A 14,269-nucleotide genomic window follows, 5' to 3' on the forward strand; every position below is an offset into this window, starting at 1 on the left:
TAAGTAACCTATTACTTGCAATGTCCTCAGCAACTATTAGAGACCATATCTCTATTCAAGTTTTACAACATATAATTATGATCAACTGATTTCTTATAGGGTCTGAACAGTCTTTTCAGCAACTTCTGCCAGAATTTTCTTCACAGGAAGGAAGCCAGCATGCTGACTTACCAAGTATTTTTAGCACTGAAGCAAGAGACTCTTCCCAAGGGGCGGAAAATCAAAACTACTCCTCTGAACAGAATGAAGTATTACAAAACAAGCAAGAAAGTGTTCCTTTCCAGCTCTCTGTAGGAAATTTGCAAAGCTCAGTCTTCAGTTCATCTGGTGAGGCTAATGTATTTCATCAATTAAATCTACAGCATAGCACTCCATGTGGTTCTACCTCCAGTGAGTGCTCAATAAAAGACCAACCAGAAGGCAGAAAAGAAAGACTGGGCTTTGAAGAACTGTCAGAAAGAGGAGTTGGAACAGTGTTACAAGGTCAAGGGCTCACTGATGATAAAGAAACCTGTGGAGTCTTAAATATAAATTCACAATTATGTGTAAGAACTTCAATTCAGACACCATATTCAGTCACTGTTCAGAATGAAAAATGTCTTGAGGATTCAACTACCGCAGAAACTCCAACAATCATAGGAAACCAAACTCAACTAGCACAGTCAGAGCTCTTTGTAAGTTCTGGATCGTTTTCATTACAGAACTCTATTCCAATCTGGGTAAGTGAAATCTGTGTTGTATATAATCTTTGATTTCATTTTCAGAAGACTTTTTAAACAAAATTGCAAGAGATGCAACAGAGCTACTATCTGAGATATAGTCAATCTCATAATCATTGGAAATCTCCAATGAAATGAGAAAAATTTTTTAAATTTGACCTCCCTCTGAATTTTACAGATCTTCCCAATTCACATTTTTCTCCAGCTTTCCTGAAAAATGGTGGCTCAGCCTATGCTTCAGCACTTAACAGTGTTGAACCTCATTGTGCTGCACTGGACTAATCTGCTTGGTTTCAGCTTACCTTCTAGTACTATGTGTTTGTCCCTTCACAGATAAGCAAAAAATAAGGTGATTTACTTTGCAGCTTTTGGATTTTTGTGTTTTTTGTAAATTCTTGTTCAGTATTGAAAGGTTTTCTCCTTCATAAAGTGTGGTCTAGGGACTTCCCTGGCGGTCCAGTGGTTGGGACTTCGCCTTCCAATGCAGGGGTGTGGGTTCCATCCCTGGTCAGGGAGCTAGGATCCCACAGGCCTTGCAGCCAAAAAACCAAACCATAAAACAGAAGCAATACTGTAACTTAAAAGTGGTCCACATCGAAAAACAAAACAAAACATGGTTGAAGCAATTTGTGGTCTTGCAGCATTCAGCTGCAGCCCAGCGGCCATTCAGATAGGTAGGGGACACATACACTGCAGTTCTGCACAGCCCCCAGTCAGTCAGCAGGCGCTTGGCTCTGTAACCCATGGAGTAGTTTGTCTTCTCCAGTATCCTTAGTTGAAGAACCTGGTGTTCTTCCTCCGTAATGTACATATTTTTCACATTGAGTGTTTTTGAGGCTATGATTTTTGAATATTGTTTCCCTTTTTACTGCACAGGAGACAGAATGTGGCCATGGTATAATGGAAGAACCAGAACTTACATTGATAAGCAATAGTGATATCAGTATTGCTGAAATGGATTTTGCAAACTTAACTCTAGAAGAAAAGAGAGAAAATGAGGCAAAGAGCTGTTTTCAGGTAAATTTCGTAGCTCTCATTTCATACAGCAACCCATAGTTGAGAATTAGGGAATAAAAAAGGATAGTTTTACTTAGCTTTCTATATGGCATTTATTCTTACATTAGAATCGTTGTATGAATGTGCTCACAGTGGACAAGCTGATAACTGAACTTTCTAGAAAGGCCAAAGGACCTAGGGTTGAGAATGGGTAAAGTTTAGAACCTTTGCTGTGAATCTGTACAGTGAGGTCAAGTGGTAAAGTCTATGACTTTCTCACAATTAGGTGAGTGAATTTCTGCCTCTTCTATCAGAAACACAAAACTCAGATTGTCCAGCTGCATCAGAACATTCTGTGGAGAAACCACCAGCTGTGTGTGCAGGTATGTATGCCCTGAGCATCAGATTAGTGAGCCCAGGGGCCAGTGGGGTTCCCCACTCAGGTTCCCCCTACTTGAGCAGAAACCCCGCATGTTCGTATATTGCTGACATATAGCCTCAATTTTTTTCTTTTAAACAGAAACCCTTTCAAAGTTTACAGCTACTCCAGGGAGCTTACAAGAAGCATTTATAAAAAGGAAAAAAGCATTTATGGAGAGATCCTCACAGAGACAGAAAGAAATAAGGAATAAAATCCGTGTCTCTGGAAGTTCTCAAACCAAAATCGTAAAGGAGAAACCTACAGGTATACTCTCCACATCAGTTTTCAAAGAGAATCTGGCATTACATATATATTAAATGACTTGTTCTCTGCTCAGGTTCATTTGTCAGTCACCTGAAGGGTGTGAACAAGGTTAGAGTGTCTCTTCCTGAAGACAGAAAGACTGCACAAGCCCATATGCACCAAAGGGCTCTAAGGTATGTATGTGGATATACGAAGATATATGAATTCACATAGCTGAAGTGTCTGTCTTTAATTCCATATAAATTTCTTACAGATTATACCATCAGTTACCCGAAGTGAAAAAGCAAAAGGAAGAGAAAGCAAAGCAAGACGCATATGCCCAAAACAGAGCAAGGGCAAAAGAATTCCATAAGGTGAGCAGCCCCCGCCCCCACCTCCAATTTTTCATGTCCAAAGCACATCAGAACTGTAACTGATGTTATTATTCCCTCCACAGAAAACATTAGAGAAACTTCGAGCCAAAAATATATGCTGACTTTCTGCACAAAGTGTAAAGGGTTTTTTTTAATTATGTGTAACACAAAGTTATTTAAGTCAATAAATTTTTAAGGAATTTCACATGTTCTGATTCTTTCCACTGCCAATCAATCACCTTACTTCCTCCAAACTCATAATCTTCAAGATAAAGTAGCCCTAAAGAAGAGAGTAGACATTGGTTAAAGTTGGAAGATATTTACATTTATTTTTACTTTCCCACATCACCAATCATGGGTACGAGTGGCTTGTATCTCCATCCGGAAAACATAGCACTATAAAGTTACTATTATATCCAGTGGAGAACTCAATCTTTGGTCACAGCGTAAAGAGCTCCTGGATTTGGTCCCATCAGCCCTCTTTGAAATGACCTATAAAATTAGTTTCTTTAATGTGTACATACCTTTCAAAAAGAAGTTATCGTGTGAGTCAGCCCTGTATAACAAATATAAAGGTAAGGGTCCATTTTCAGAGATGCTCATGTAAAATTCTGAAGCCAGCCTCCCCTCCCTTTAGTAACCAGGCAACCTGTAATGTAATAAACTAAAAGCCCAGGATTAAACAAAGAACTCCAGCAATCTAGGCACATACTGTTCAATATAATAGTCACTACCCATGTATCAGTATTGTAAAATCTAATTAGAAAAAATGGCTTGTGTTCTATTTATACTGGAACAGTGCTGACCTAGGCAATGGAAATACAAGTAAACAATAAAATGTTCCCAACAGGCTGAATGCTACAAAGTAGCAGAAATAAAACCTAGTGGGAAACTTTTTTTATGGTCATGTCCACAGCAAATGAGAAACTGCATTCTAAAAGCCTTGGTAATGACCATTAAAACCTGACAAATAATTTGGTGTGGTAAAATAAAAAAAATTACTTGCCACAATTCTTTTAGTTAGGCTTCTTTGATCTCCAATGAAATATGGACACACTTCAAAATTCCCCACCTACAGAAAAAGATTGTAATGGCAACTGGGACTGATTAGGTTCCATTTTCATTCATACCTAAATTTAGCTGATTGCTTCCAAACATACATGTTTCAGGCAACTTTTATCTTAGAGCTTTCATGTTTTAAAATAAAGCTTTATATAAGATGGATGTTCAGAAAGGCTATTTTCATTCAGCCCATTCAGAGCAGTTGAACATTTTGCCCATCATCATGACATCATACATCACTGGTAAATAGTAAAACTACTAATGGCCTTTTTAACATCATTATAGTCTTTTTCATTAAATACAAGGGGAAAAAAATGAAATGAAAATCATACCTGTAATCTTTGGGATCCAATTTCCTCAAGCGATTTACTTTAGGACCCTAGAAATTAAACACAGCAAGTACGTTGCTATTTATCCCTTCATCTTTTCTAATACTGAAAAGCCTTGTTATATCCAGTTTTTACTCATGAGCCTAGCAAAAAAAAAAAAAATGTTGCAGGTCTCATTGTCACCACTGCAATAAAATTACAGTGATGGAAGCAAAACCTGTGTTCTCACTGTAGCCACATTAACAATTTACGGACACCATGAACAACAGTGCCCATTTTCAGTAGTATGAGGCTTTATAAAACATTTCTCTCAAGCTTACATATACACTGTGCAAAAGGCTTCTGCACTTGTATAGAAGTTCAACAATGCTATCAATAAAGGAAAGCTACTAGAAGCAACAAATAGAAAGCCTTACATGTTTAGGGTCAGGCGATGGATCTACCTGGTTCTGAATTTGACACCCTAGAAAAATAGTATTAGTTACTATTGAAGACTGTCAAACTGAACAGTATGAGAAACTATAGGAATACTGTATCAGTAGAAATACCAGGTCTAACATGCACAAAGCCAAGAAAACCAACGATGCCAAATACTGAATTTATATTGCACTGTCCTTTGAACACCCAGCAGGAACAAACTGCTGAATGCAGATACCATGCAGTGCAATTATGACTGAACCAGAAAAACCCCTCAACCTCAAGTTTGTAACGTTACTATCTGAGAAATATTATTATTATCTTCACACATCTCTAAAAATTTACGTTCTTGTAACATGTTAATTTGAGTTTTATATCTGTTATTCCAATGAGAACTGCATTAACTCCATTTTAAACTATAAACCTAGCCATTGCTACCTTTACCCTCTCTATACCTATAGAACTTACATAGGAAACTATCCGATTATACATTTACATGTCAGTGCTGTCTCTTCATTTTTTTCCAATTCTGTAAACACAAATATTACAGCAGTATTTTTGGCCAAAATCCTGATAATTGTTTTATAACCTAATTAACTAGCAGCCACAACAGTAATGGAATGCTGTACTCAAAATTTAACATTGTTTTCAGAACTTCTGAATCCTTAATTTGAATAGAAATTAAATATTCCACTTACCTCTAAAAATGTATTAGGTTCAAATCATATTCACTCCTGCAGATAAAATAGCAAATAAAAGATGGATACCATACTCATGTGATTAAAAATTAAAACCTCAATATATAACTTAAAATATTTAGATATTAAGCATACTCAGCTCTATCAGAATTAAGTTTTAGTTCATGTTTGTATCATTCAGCAGTTGAACAGTTAAATTCATCATCTGAACTGGAATGGTACCCCCCGCCCCCGAATAAATGACACTGTCACTGATTAAAACTTACCTAAGCCATCACACCCTAGAACAGTACAGATCATTGGGATATGCCAATACCTAAGATAAAAAGTTTGTTAGGTTTTTCATAGTTTACTTGGCAGCTCTGTCTCGTAGTTCTTTCCCACAGATCTAACAGGTAGTTCTATGAGTAAAGGAAACCACACAGTTAATCTATGAGGCGTTTCCAACGATGTAGGTTTACAGAAAAAGCCCCATCGGGATAGACCTCAACCACTGCTTCCTTTTTAAAAAATATAAACAAGTCCACAAGAGAACAATTATTTGAAAGAGCTCCAGTCTCTTAGATGAGTTCAAAACTGTGCAGTAACAGTCAGACATCACAAAGGATGTTTAAGAAATTTAAAGAAATCATCCCATTAATTAATCACATGGTAGGTATTTTAACAATGCTTAGAAAAGATAGCATTATACTAACAGATAAAAATATGCAAAGTACTTATTAGCTATTATACATGAACCAAACAGAGTTCCACATATAAATTTAAGCTTGATTTTAAGAACTTCATTACTGCAATGTGTTTTGCCTATGCAATTCCCTGATTACTGCAAAATTTTTACTTTAACTGAATTTTTCCCTTAATTTAAGAACTATATAAAGTATTTTCTCATTAGTTGATATCAATTATAAAAATACAGAAAAATGTTAATGTGCTGATGTTCTGACCATTGGGGAATCGTTGAAGGCAAATTGTGTGTATTTAATTAAACTTTGTATCATTCAGATTCATGAAATTGTCTGTCCTGTGTAGTCATTTCTAGCATTATACTATTAAATCTTCTACCTCATTTTAGATTATGCATGCATTAAAAACACTGCAGGGACTTCCCTGGCGTACAGTGGTTAGGACTCCACGCTTCCACTGCAGATGGCAGTGGGTTCGATCCCTGATCTGGGAACTAAGATCCTGCAATCCACTTGGTGCAGCCAAAAATAAAAGAATGCACTAGCCAAACAAGTGTATGAAAAATATATTATATCCCTTTTGCAAATCTAAATAACAAAGGTCAGATTAAATCAAAATTATAATCTATAAAATTATTCAGCATATTAACATGCATAACATTAAAATAACCTTTAGGAGCAACATTTCATCTCATTTAGGCCATGAGGTTTTCAAGAAAAAAGTTATTTGGGAATTCTTCACATCATGTGAGGGTGAATTAATAGCAGAACATCAATTTTGGTAAACCAAAATTTGAAGGGAGGGAAGAACTTGAAAACATATGACGTGTTTAGTAAATATGTTCAGTCCAGATGTAATGACGTATATAACAAGTAGCGGCATGGCCAGAAAATTTAAATAATAAAACTACTGGATAGTACAATTCAATAACCAAAAAAATACCACCCAATCAAAAAACTGGCAGAAGACCTAAATAGACATTTCTCCAAAGAAGACATACACATAGGCACATGAAAAGATGCTCATCATTGCTCAGTATCAGAAATGCAAATATACCTCACACCAGTGAGAATGGCCATCATCAAAAAGTCTGCAAATAATAAATGCTGGAGAGGGTGTGGAGAAAAAGGAACACCCCCCTACACTGTTGGTGGGAATGTAAACTGGTACAGCCAGTATGGAAAACAGTACTGCGGTTCCTCAAACTAAAAATAGAGCTGCCATATGATCTATCAATCCCACTCCTGGGCATATATCCAGAGAAAAACATGGTTTGAGAGGATACATGCATTGCAACGCTGTTTACAGTAGCCAGGACATGGAAACAACCTAAATGTCCATCAAGAGATGGATAAAGATGTGGTACACACACACACACACACACACACACACACACAATGGAATATTACTCAGCCATTAAAAAGCATGAAATAATGCCATCTGCAGCAACATGGATGGGCCTAGAGATTATCATACTAAGCAAAGTAAGTCAGAAATAGAAATACAAATACCATAGGATACCACTTCTATGTGGAATCTAAAATACCACACAAATGAACACATCTATGAAACAAACAGCCTCAGACAAAGAGAACAGACTTGTGGTTGCCAAGGAGGGGGATGTGGGGGAAGGATGGACTGGGAGTCTGAGATTAGTAGATGCAAACTACTTACATATATAGTACAGATAAACAAGGTCTTACTACATAGCACAGGGAACTATATTCAATATCCTGTGATAAATCATAATAGAAATATATGTATAACTGAGTCTCTTGCACAGCAGGAACTAATATTGTAGATCAACTATACTTCAATAAAATTTTAAAAAATATTGTATAGGGGTGCGGGGAGGTTAAAAATATGTTGTGTATGCTTGAAGCAGGAATATCCAGGATTCTGACTATAATTGCCTTATTTATAGTTCTGGGACCCTTTCCTTCAAGCGAAGTGAAACTGGCACAATGTCACTATAAAGCATGTCAATCCTGAGATTCATTTTCCAAAATTACATTATGAACAGAAATTTAAAATTGGCAAAAATGCCTTTCAATAATGAAACCTATGGAGGTTTTAAATTCTGACAATTTATCACATTTACACAAATTGGACCCAAACTCACCTAAAACGTAAGACATACCTTTTTAAATTATCCAGACACTGTGTTCAAGATAAAAGCCTAAAAAAAGAAGCCATCTTTGTTTCATGTCAACATTAAAATTAGAGTACTAAATCAATACAGCTGATAATTTAAAAGCTTAAGATATGAGAGAAATTATCAGCCCTATAGTCCTGGAAGCAATCTTTATGTTTATCAATACACCCCCATCACTTGACTCTCTTTTAGGTATCATGTTCCTTCTTATCTGTATCAAAACTCATACTGAACAATGAGTTCTGGGTTGCAAAAGAGGATTTATTTTTGCACCTGTCTATAAGTCTTTGTCCACAAATTAAACAAAAACAAACACAAGTGCTATGGTAAAATGCAGTAATATAGAGTGGCATAATCTGCAACATACAGTGGTGATGAAAATGATAGTTGAAATATTATAGGTAGTTAGGAAAGGAAAATATTAAGTTCTTATTACAGTAATAGGCATTTCACACTAAATTTGTCTGAAAAAAAATAAAAATGGGGTTGCAGGTACTCTAAGGAGGGTGGCTGGCTGTCAATCATTAGTGGTTATTCCAACTAAGATTTTCTTTTCAGGATTACAATCTTATTTCTTTGATTCAAAGCTCAAATGGCACCTTTAAGTTCTCTTACCCAGAAATACACCACCATATGCAAAAACAGTAGGACGTTGTTTATTTTTTTGGGAAGTGATTATCTCTGCTGTAACAGCCTCAATGTTTTTTATACATAATCTCACTGTTTTAATTATTTTTCTTATAATTACTACTTCAGGAGTTTTATAAATTTGTTTAATCTTTTTATTTTCTTACAAGGTTCTTTTTTATCATAAGGCTGGCATATGTATTCACATTTATGGTCTTTTCTTTCTATAAAGTTCCTTTTTCTCTATTCTGTTTACCTTGTCTGGTAGTCATAATCCTATCTATTTTCAGGCCATTCTGTCCTCTGTCCAGTGTTTTTTGGATTTTGATGCTCTCTTTTTAGGCAGTGCAGCTTCTTCAGTATTTTCCTCTTGTTCCAAATATACATTCTTCTTCTTTGGTAATTCAGAACTTATTATGAAATAATTATCCTCCTGCATAAGAAATACCAATACTAAGCAATAACTGAAACTTTACCGCACTAGTAATTACATATAACTAAACTCTAGGTTACTTAAAATAACCTGGATACTACATCTGGATGTTAAAAATCCAAATTAACTTCTGCTGATTTTCTCATCTGATATCCTAGTAGCAACACCACAGATGAAAACTTACAATAGTTTTGTTTTTACTGATATAGTATTGATAATTCATGTTCTCACCAATTATCCATAAAATTCTTATTTTTATTCTTGCATTTCCTGCACCAAGGGCATTGAACCTTTCAAAACTTAAATACAGACAATAACACAACAGGATAAAATTTTCCCTTTGTCAACAGATGTCCTCCCAAAATGAAGTGGGATAAAATTGTCACTTACCACCAATTTAATATCACATTCATCATGTTCAAGATTTGCTGCAATCTCCTCCTCTGCTCTGCAATATTAAAAGCATATCACTCAATGTATATGTATAACTGATTCACTTTGTTATAAAGCAGAAACTAACACACCATTGTAAAGCAATTATACTCCAATAAAGAGTTAAAAAAAAAAGCGTATCACTCAGATGACAAATCTTTTATAACCCAATGAGTAGTATACTGTCATGACATACAACGGAAATAGCAAAACCAGTCAAGTCTATTAATATTTTATCTGTGCTCACATCACTATTAAATCTAAGTATAAACAAATTGATAGCATATGGAGCAACATTAAAATTTAAAAGCACTTAATCTCATAAAAACCTATGTCCAAAATTATTCCAATCCATGATAGAACTTACGCTGACTCTTCAATAGGAGAGATAGATCCATCATCATCCAAGTATCTGTATCTACGACTATCAAAGTCTTCTTTTTCTAAATCTTCACCAACATTCATTTGTTTCAAGGATTCCTTGAGATGGTATTCATACTTCAGTTTTTCAAGGTAGTTAAAAAATCCTCTTGCCACTGCTTGCTACGTACCAAAAACACCATATTTTAAGTCAAGGACTTAAAAATAAAAAAATTTTCTTCCACTCAGCAAATGCCTACGTTCCAGAATTACAAGGATCCCCATAACAAGAAGGTCCTTAGTGATCCGGATTTAACTACTCTGCCATATGGAGATCACGTGCATCAATTCACTGTTCTACCTAGCAAGTTATCAAAGTTAGTACCAAGAAAAACAAGCACAAATCTTGTTATCATTTGGGCATTACTTAAGACATTTTTTAATGCAGAGAACTGTCTATTTTAATCACCTTAAAACATAAAGAGGTTAATGAGTATTAATCCTTTCCTATAAATCAGATTCTAGAACAAGTGACTACAAATTATGCAATCACTTATCTCAAATATTTCAGAGTCTACTGCTAAGTACTGGCATATTTGTCTGGTAATTCTGTCAGAAATTGAAATATCTGAACAAAATGAAATCTACTATAGCCACTGAACATGAAAGGCAGGTGTGGGTTTCATTTCAGTTACTATAAAACAACTGGGCATTTGAGTTTTAGGAATGATGTTTAAAGCCCTGACAGGATAAGATCAAGGTATAAAATCAGCCTTAGAGCACTTCATATACAGGTACATTCACCCAGTGTTACCAGTGCAAGATTCCACCCAGAAGTCCAAGTGAACTTTGAGCTGAAGGATGGGGGTGGCATTTAAGCGGCAGTATAGTCAGTATAGAGAAGTATTATAAAAGGTGAAGAGTGCATGTTCCAGGTCCATCTAAATTCTAAAAGCAACCAACAACTCATTTCAGACATTTTAAGCTATGTGTACCAGCATATATAAAGACTCACCTCAAAGGTTAAAATTTTTCTCCAAGGTAATGGTTTTCTTCCATTTCCTGATTCTAAAAATGGGAAACCAGGTCCTTTGTCTTTAAATTGTTTCTTATTTATTTGTGAGCTTCTAGTGTTTCTCCTTCCTTTTGGTCTTCCCCTTGATCTTCCCGTTGGCTTGTATTTCCTCTTTTTACGTTTCTTTTTTTTGAATCTTTCAAAAATAGCTTTTAAAGTCAATGGTCTTGGCTCTATAGATGAGTCACTAGATGAATCTCTTGCTTGAGTACTTTCAGGTTTGTGAACAAATTTTCTAATAGGGTTTCTTTGCCTCCTTTTAGGTGGGATAGGAACACACTGAGTTTTAAATAAGCTGCTACCAGAGGAAGAGTTATCACTAGAAAACAGGGAAAGATTAATTGTACCCTCTTATATTACTGAATGTTCATTACCAGTAGTATACTTTTCTTTTACAAATCAAAGCAGAAAAACATGCTCCAAGTAACTTTTTAAAAGATGGGCTCAGTACTAGCCAATCACTTAGCTCTGACCACTCTACCACAAGTGGTCCATAATGCCATGTGCCATAGCACTTAGCCAAAAAATCATCCTCCTTTATGTAAGTTCCACAAAGGCAGCCTTGTTCACCGCTAGAGGTGAAACTAAGACAAAGCCTCCTCTAAATAAAACAAGGGTATCCTAGTGGAGAGATGTAGTGAGTATACTAGAAATGCTCATTTGTTTTCCCAGTGAGATCAACAACGATTAGGACTAGATACATAAGCCAGCATCCCTGATAATCATCATATACATAAGCCAGCATCCCTGATAATGGGGAATAGAACAAGTTGATTTTAAACCAAGATTCCCTACTGATATCCATTTTCTTATAAAATGAGGATGATTTAATCAGGAAGATACCAATTTGGCCCGGAGAATATACTCCTGTCTCCCTGAGTTAACAATGTGTCCCACGATTACAAGTAGTTAAAACTTCAAAGGCCTGTGCAAACCAGGTTTTCCTTTTCTGTTCTACTGCATGAAAATTACCATTATCACCACTCATTATCTACAATGATTTATGCTTTCCCGGTAATTCAAATACAGTAAAATTACCACCTAGTCTCTTTTCCAGAAAAATCTGGTGATTGTTATTTTTAAAAAAAAAAAAAGCACTTACCTTTGATTCTCAATTTCCACAGCTGAATCAGATACCGTTGCATAGTTGAGAGAATCCATTCCTGGTATGTGTCCTCCAAGCCCCTCTCAAATTTGTTGTCAATTGTTCTTTGATTTAAACAGATTTCTGACCATATAAAATTCAGTAAATGTGATGTCGTTTCCCTGAATAAATGCAAACAGCTAGTGTCAGAGTAATGAAAATGTTGATGTAGTCGTGACAATTACGTAAATTAATTACACATAAGTTAAGGCAAAATCACATACAAGGCCTTTAATACTTTCATGTAGGAACTGTCATTTCAGGTCAATCCTAAAATCTAGAGATTTTATTCACAGGTTCTATCTTTCAGTTTTGCCTCCTTAATCTACCCAATGGAAGATTCCAGAAGAGTATTGTAATTTCCAACGAAAGTATCAGCTTTCCGCAACAGTAAAAAAATGTAATTTTACCCTTAGCCATATAGTAATGTACAATGAAGAGTATCAATGTTCAACTAACGGCCAAAAAGCCATTTTTCAACAGCAGTTGGGAACTAGTACGAAAATCTTTTGCATACAAAGCCAGAAGGCGGAGTATGGCCTCAGTATACCTGGGAAAATAATCAGCAGGACTTAACTACCTCTATCCAAACTGCTGGTCTGGAATTTGCTGTTATGGGTATTAATTTAAAAGTTCTGAATTCTCAAACTTTACGATGAAAGGCTTACAGATTAAAAAAAAAAAAAAAGACAAAGGGCACTGTTGTAATCTCCTTAGATACATTACAATAGTTTGGACAAAATTTTAAAAAAAGATAATGTCTAATTTTACTTTTCCATCTCCCTTATCGGGTATGCCATCATTCTTCCTATTTGTATAATGGTCTTAGTCTTTAGCATTCTTGGTAATGACAAATGAGCAACGATGAAAGAAATCCTACAAGAATAATATATTTCAAACATAGGAAACCAATAAGGTCACAGAGATCTCAGATTCGCAAAATATCCAAGGGACTCCTGGTAATTTCATGGTATGTTTTACCGTAGTTTTCTAAAATGCAAAATCTAAGAAATAAGTCACGAAATAACTGCCCAAAAAGAAATTCAACAAGTGGATCCAGTGGCACTGATGGTATACCTGAGATTTAAAAGAAAAAAAATCAGAGCGTATTATCAAAATTAAAGTTGACTCAAAACCTCTTCTTTGGAAACTAGAAAGCATTCCTACGGAAGTGTGGCTTCCTATTCCGAGATTCTGCGAGGAGGAGCACATGGCGATAGTGCCCTTCACTGGCTCTAACAATTCCTCTTCAGCATTTTGTGCGGTTTTGGGGCGAGCGTCTCCAGGAAGCGCCTAACCTCGTGCAAGGAGAACGGCGTCAGCAATGGTTACCTCGCACTTAACCCCTATTAATTCAGAAAACGTGTATTGTCTATACCACCTTTTAACATCTACATGCCAGACAACGGACCACGCCCACGCCATAATCGTGTACTGTGGGCCGCAGTAAAGCCACTAGGCCCGAAGTCCACAAAAACCACGAGCCCTCCGCCCTCGGGGACTGACTTCCGCGGCTGGACCCCGCCACGCCACGCAGGGGCCTGGGAAAAGCTACAAGAGGAAACCCTCACCCGCCCACAAGGCCCGGAAGCCCCCGTCCTCTTTCCTACCCGTCGAGAGGGCAGACAGCTTGCACCAACCAGCGCCGGCTGGGCATGGGCCTCAGCTGCGTACCAGATACCCGCCACCCCTCCCTAGGAAGTCCGCATTCAGCAACCTCCGGACCCCCCACAACACTCCAACAAACTAAGAACCACCAACCTCCACCACCGCGCTGGAGAAAAGAAGGAGCGGGCTGCGCGCCCCAACTAATAGTGAGGCCGAAGTCTCGCGATAACAATTTGACTCCCGGAAGAAAGTGAGAGGTGGGAAGTGGCGACTCGCGGGGCGCCATTTTGATCTCCGTGAGGGGAGGAGCGATTTCGAGCGGGCGGGGTCTGATCTCCCGGATCCAGAGGAGGCGGAGTTGACTGAGGCAAGATCGGGTTTCAGGTGTAGGCTTCCCTCACCGATTAGGTAAGTGCAGTAGACAAGAATGTTTCGGCAAACTACAAGAAATAAATTGTGGGGTCAGGTGAACGGAATGACTGTGAACTGCAA

At 36.9% G+C, this 14,269-nt stretch overlaps 3 protein-coding genes and 8 non-coding genes across 24 annotated transcripts in view; 2 read left to right on the forward strand and 9 right to left on the reverse strand.

Annotated features, from left to right (window-relative positions):
- The window catches only part of CEP295 (centrosomal protein 295), a 48,211-nt gene extending 45,253 nt beyond the window's left edge, over positions 1-2,958 (forward strand). For 10 of the 11 annotated variants that reach the window (XM_057552349.1, XM_057552350.1, XM_057552354.1 and 7 more), the window contains 7 exons: positions 100-719; positions 1,596-1,736; positions 2,002-2,098; positions 2,236-2,400; positions 2,474-2,573; positions 2,654-2,753; positions 2,837-2,958. In XM_057552349.1, coding sequence (XP_057408332.1) covers positions 100-719; positions 1,596-1,736; positions 2,002-2,098; positions 2,236-2,400; positions 2,474-2,573; positions 2,654-2,753; positions 2,837-2,875 — 1,262 coding nt within the window. In that variant the 3' untranslated portion in view covers positions 2,876-2,958. Of the gene's footprint in view, positions 1-99; positions 720-1,595; positions 1,737-2,001; positions 2,099-2,235; positions 2,401-2,473; positions 2,574-2,653; positions 2,754-2,836 lie in introns of those variants that run through there. The other variant, XM_057552356.1, reaches the window with a different exon arrangement.
- On the reverse strand, positions 2,868-14,070 carry TAF1D (TATA-box binding protein associated factor, RNA polymerase I subunit D). The gene is given in 12 exon segments (XM_057552360.1): positions 2,868-3,033; positions 3,278-3,309; positions 3,756-3,825; positions 4,148-4,194; positions 5,260-5,295; positions 8,982-9,033; positions 9,036-9,158; positions 9,549-9,606; positions 9,958-10,133; positions 10,966-11,344; positions 12,128-12,291; positions 13,931-14,070. Coding segments are annotated over 7 exon segments (864 nt in total). The 5' UTR covers positions 12,187-12,291; positions 13,931-14,070; the 3' UTR covers positions 2,868-3,033; positions 3,278-3,309; positions 3,756-3,825; positions 4,148-4,194; positions 5,260-5,278.
- LOC114238793 (small nucleolar RNA SNORA25) lies at positions 3,121-3,247 on the reverse strand. The gene has a single exon (XR_003624071.1). It is a non-coding gene; the product is annotated as a small nucleolar RNA SNORA25 (small nucleolar RNA).
- LOC114238795 (small nucleolar RNA SNORA32) lies at positions 3,589-3,709 on the reverse strand. The gene has a single exon (XR_003624073.1). It is a non-coding gene; the product is annotated as a small nucleolar RNA SNORA32 (small nucleolar RNA).
- LOC114238803 (small nucleolar RNA Z40) lies at positions 3,975-4,047 on the reverse strand. Its single transcript, XR_003624081.1, has one exon. It is a non-coding gene; the product is annotated as a small nucleolar RNA Z40 (small nucleolar RNA).
- LOC114238794 (small nucleolar RNA SNORA1) lies at positions 4,304-4,438 on the reverse strand. Its single transcript, XR_003624072.1, has one exon. It is a non-coding gene; the product is annotated as a small nucleolar RNA SNORA1 (small nucleolar RNA).
- LOC114238804 (small nucleolar RNA SNORA8) lies at positions 4,673-4,810 on the reverse strand. Its single transcript, XR_003624082.1, has one exon. It is a non-coding gene; the product is annotated as a small nucleolar RNA SNORA8 (small nucleolar RNA).
- Positions 5,399-5,470, reverse strand: LOC114238800 (small nucleolar RNA SNORD5). The gene has a single exon (XR_003624078.1). It is a non-coding gene; the product is annotated as a small nucleolar RNA SNORD5 (small nucleolar RNA).
- Positions 5,620-5,750, reverse strand: LOC114238796 (small nucleolar RNA SNORA18). The gene has a single exon (XR_003624074.2). It is a non-coding gene; the product is annotated as a small nucleolar RNA SNORA18 (small nucleolar RNA).
- Positions 8,295-8,421, reverse strand: LOC114238799 (small nucleolar RNA SNORA40). Its single transcript, XR_003624077.1, has one exon. It is a non-coding gene; the product is annotated as a small nucleolar RNA SNORA40 (small nucleolar RNA).
- Positions 14,071-14,073: 3 nt separating the features above from the next.
- Positions 14,074-14,269, forward strand: part of C9H11orf54 (chromosome 9 C11orf54 homolog) — a 29,789-nt gene continuing 29,593 nt past the window's right edge. For 2 of the 4 annotated variants that reach the window (XM_007189803.2, XM_007189804.2), the window contains exon 1: positions 14,076-14,185. The gene's annotated coding sequence lies outside the window, so the exon portion shown is untranslated. Of the gene's footprint in view, positions 14,186-14,269 lie in introns of all 4 variants that reach the window. The other 2 variants (XM_057552359.1, XM_057552358.1) reach the window with 2 other exon arrangements.

The sequence above is a fragment of the Balaenoptera acutorostrata genome, chromosome 9 (assembly GCF_949987535.1).
Source record: "Balaenoptera acutorostrata chromosome 9, mBalAcu1.1, whole genome shotgun sequence".
Taxonomy (NCBI): domain Eukaryota; kingdom Metazoa; phylum Chordata; class Mammalia; order Artiodactyla; family Balaenopteridae; genus Balaenoptera; species Balaenoptera acutorostrata.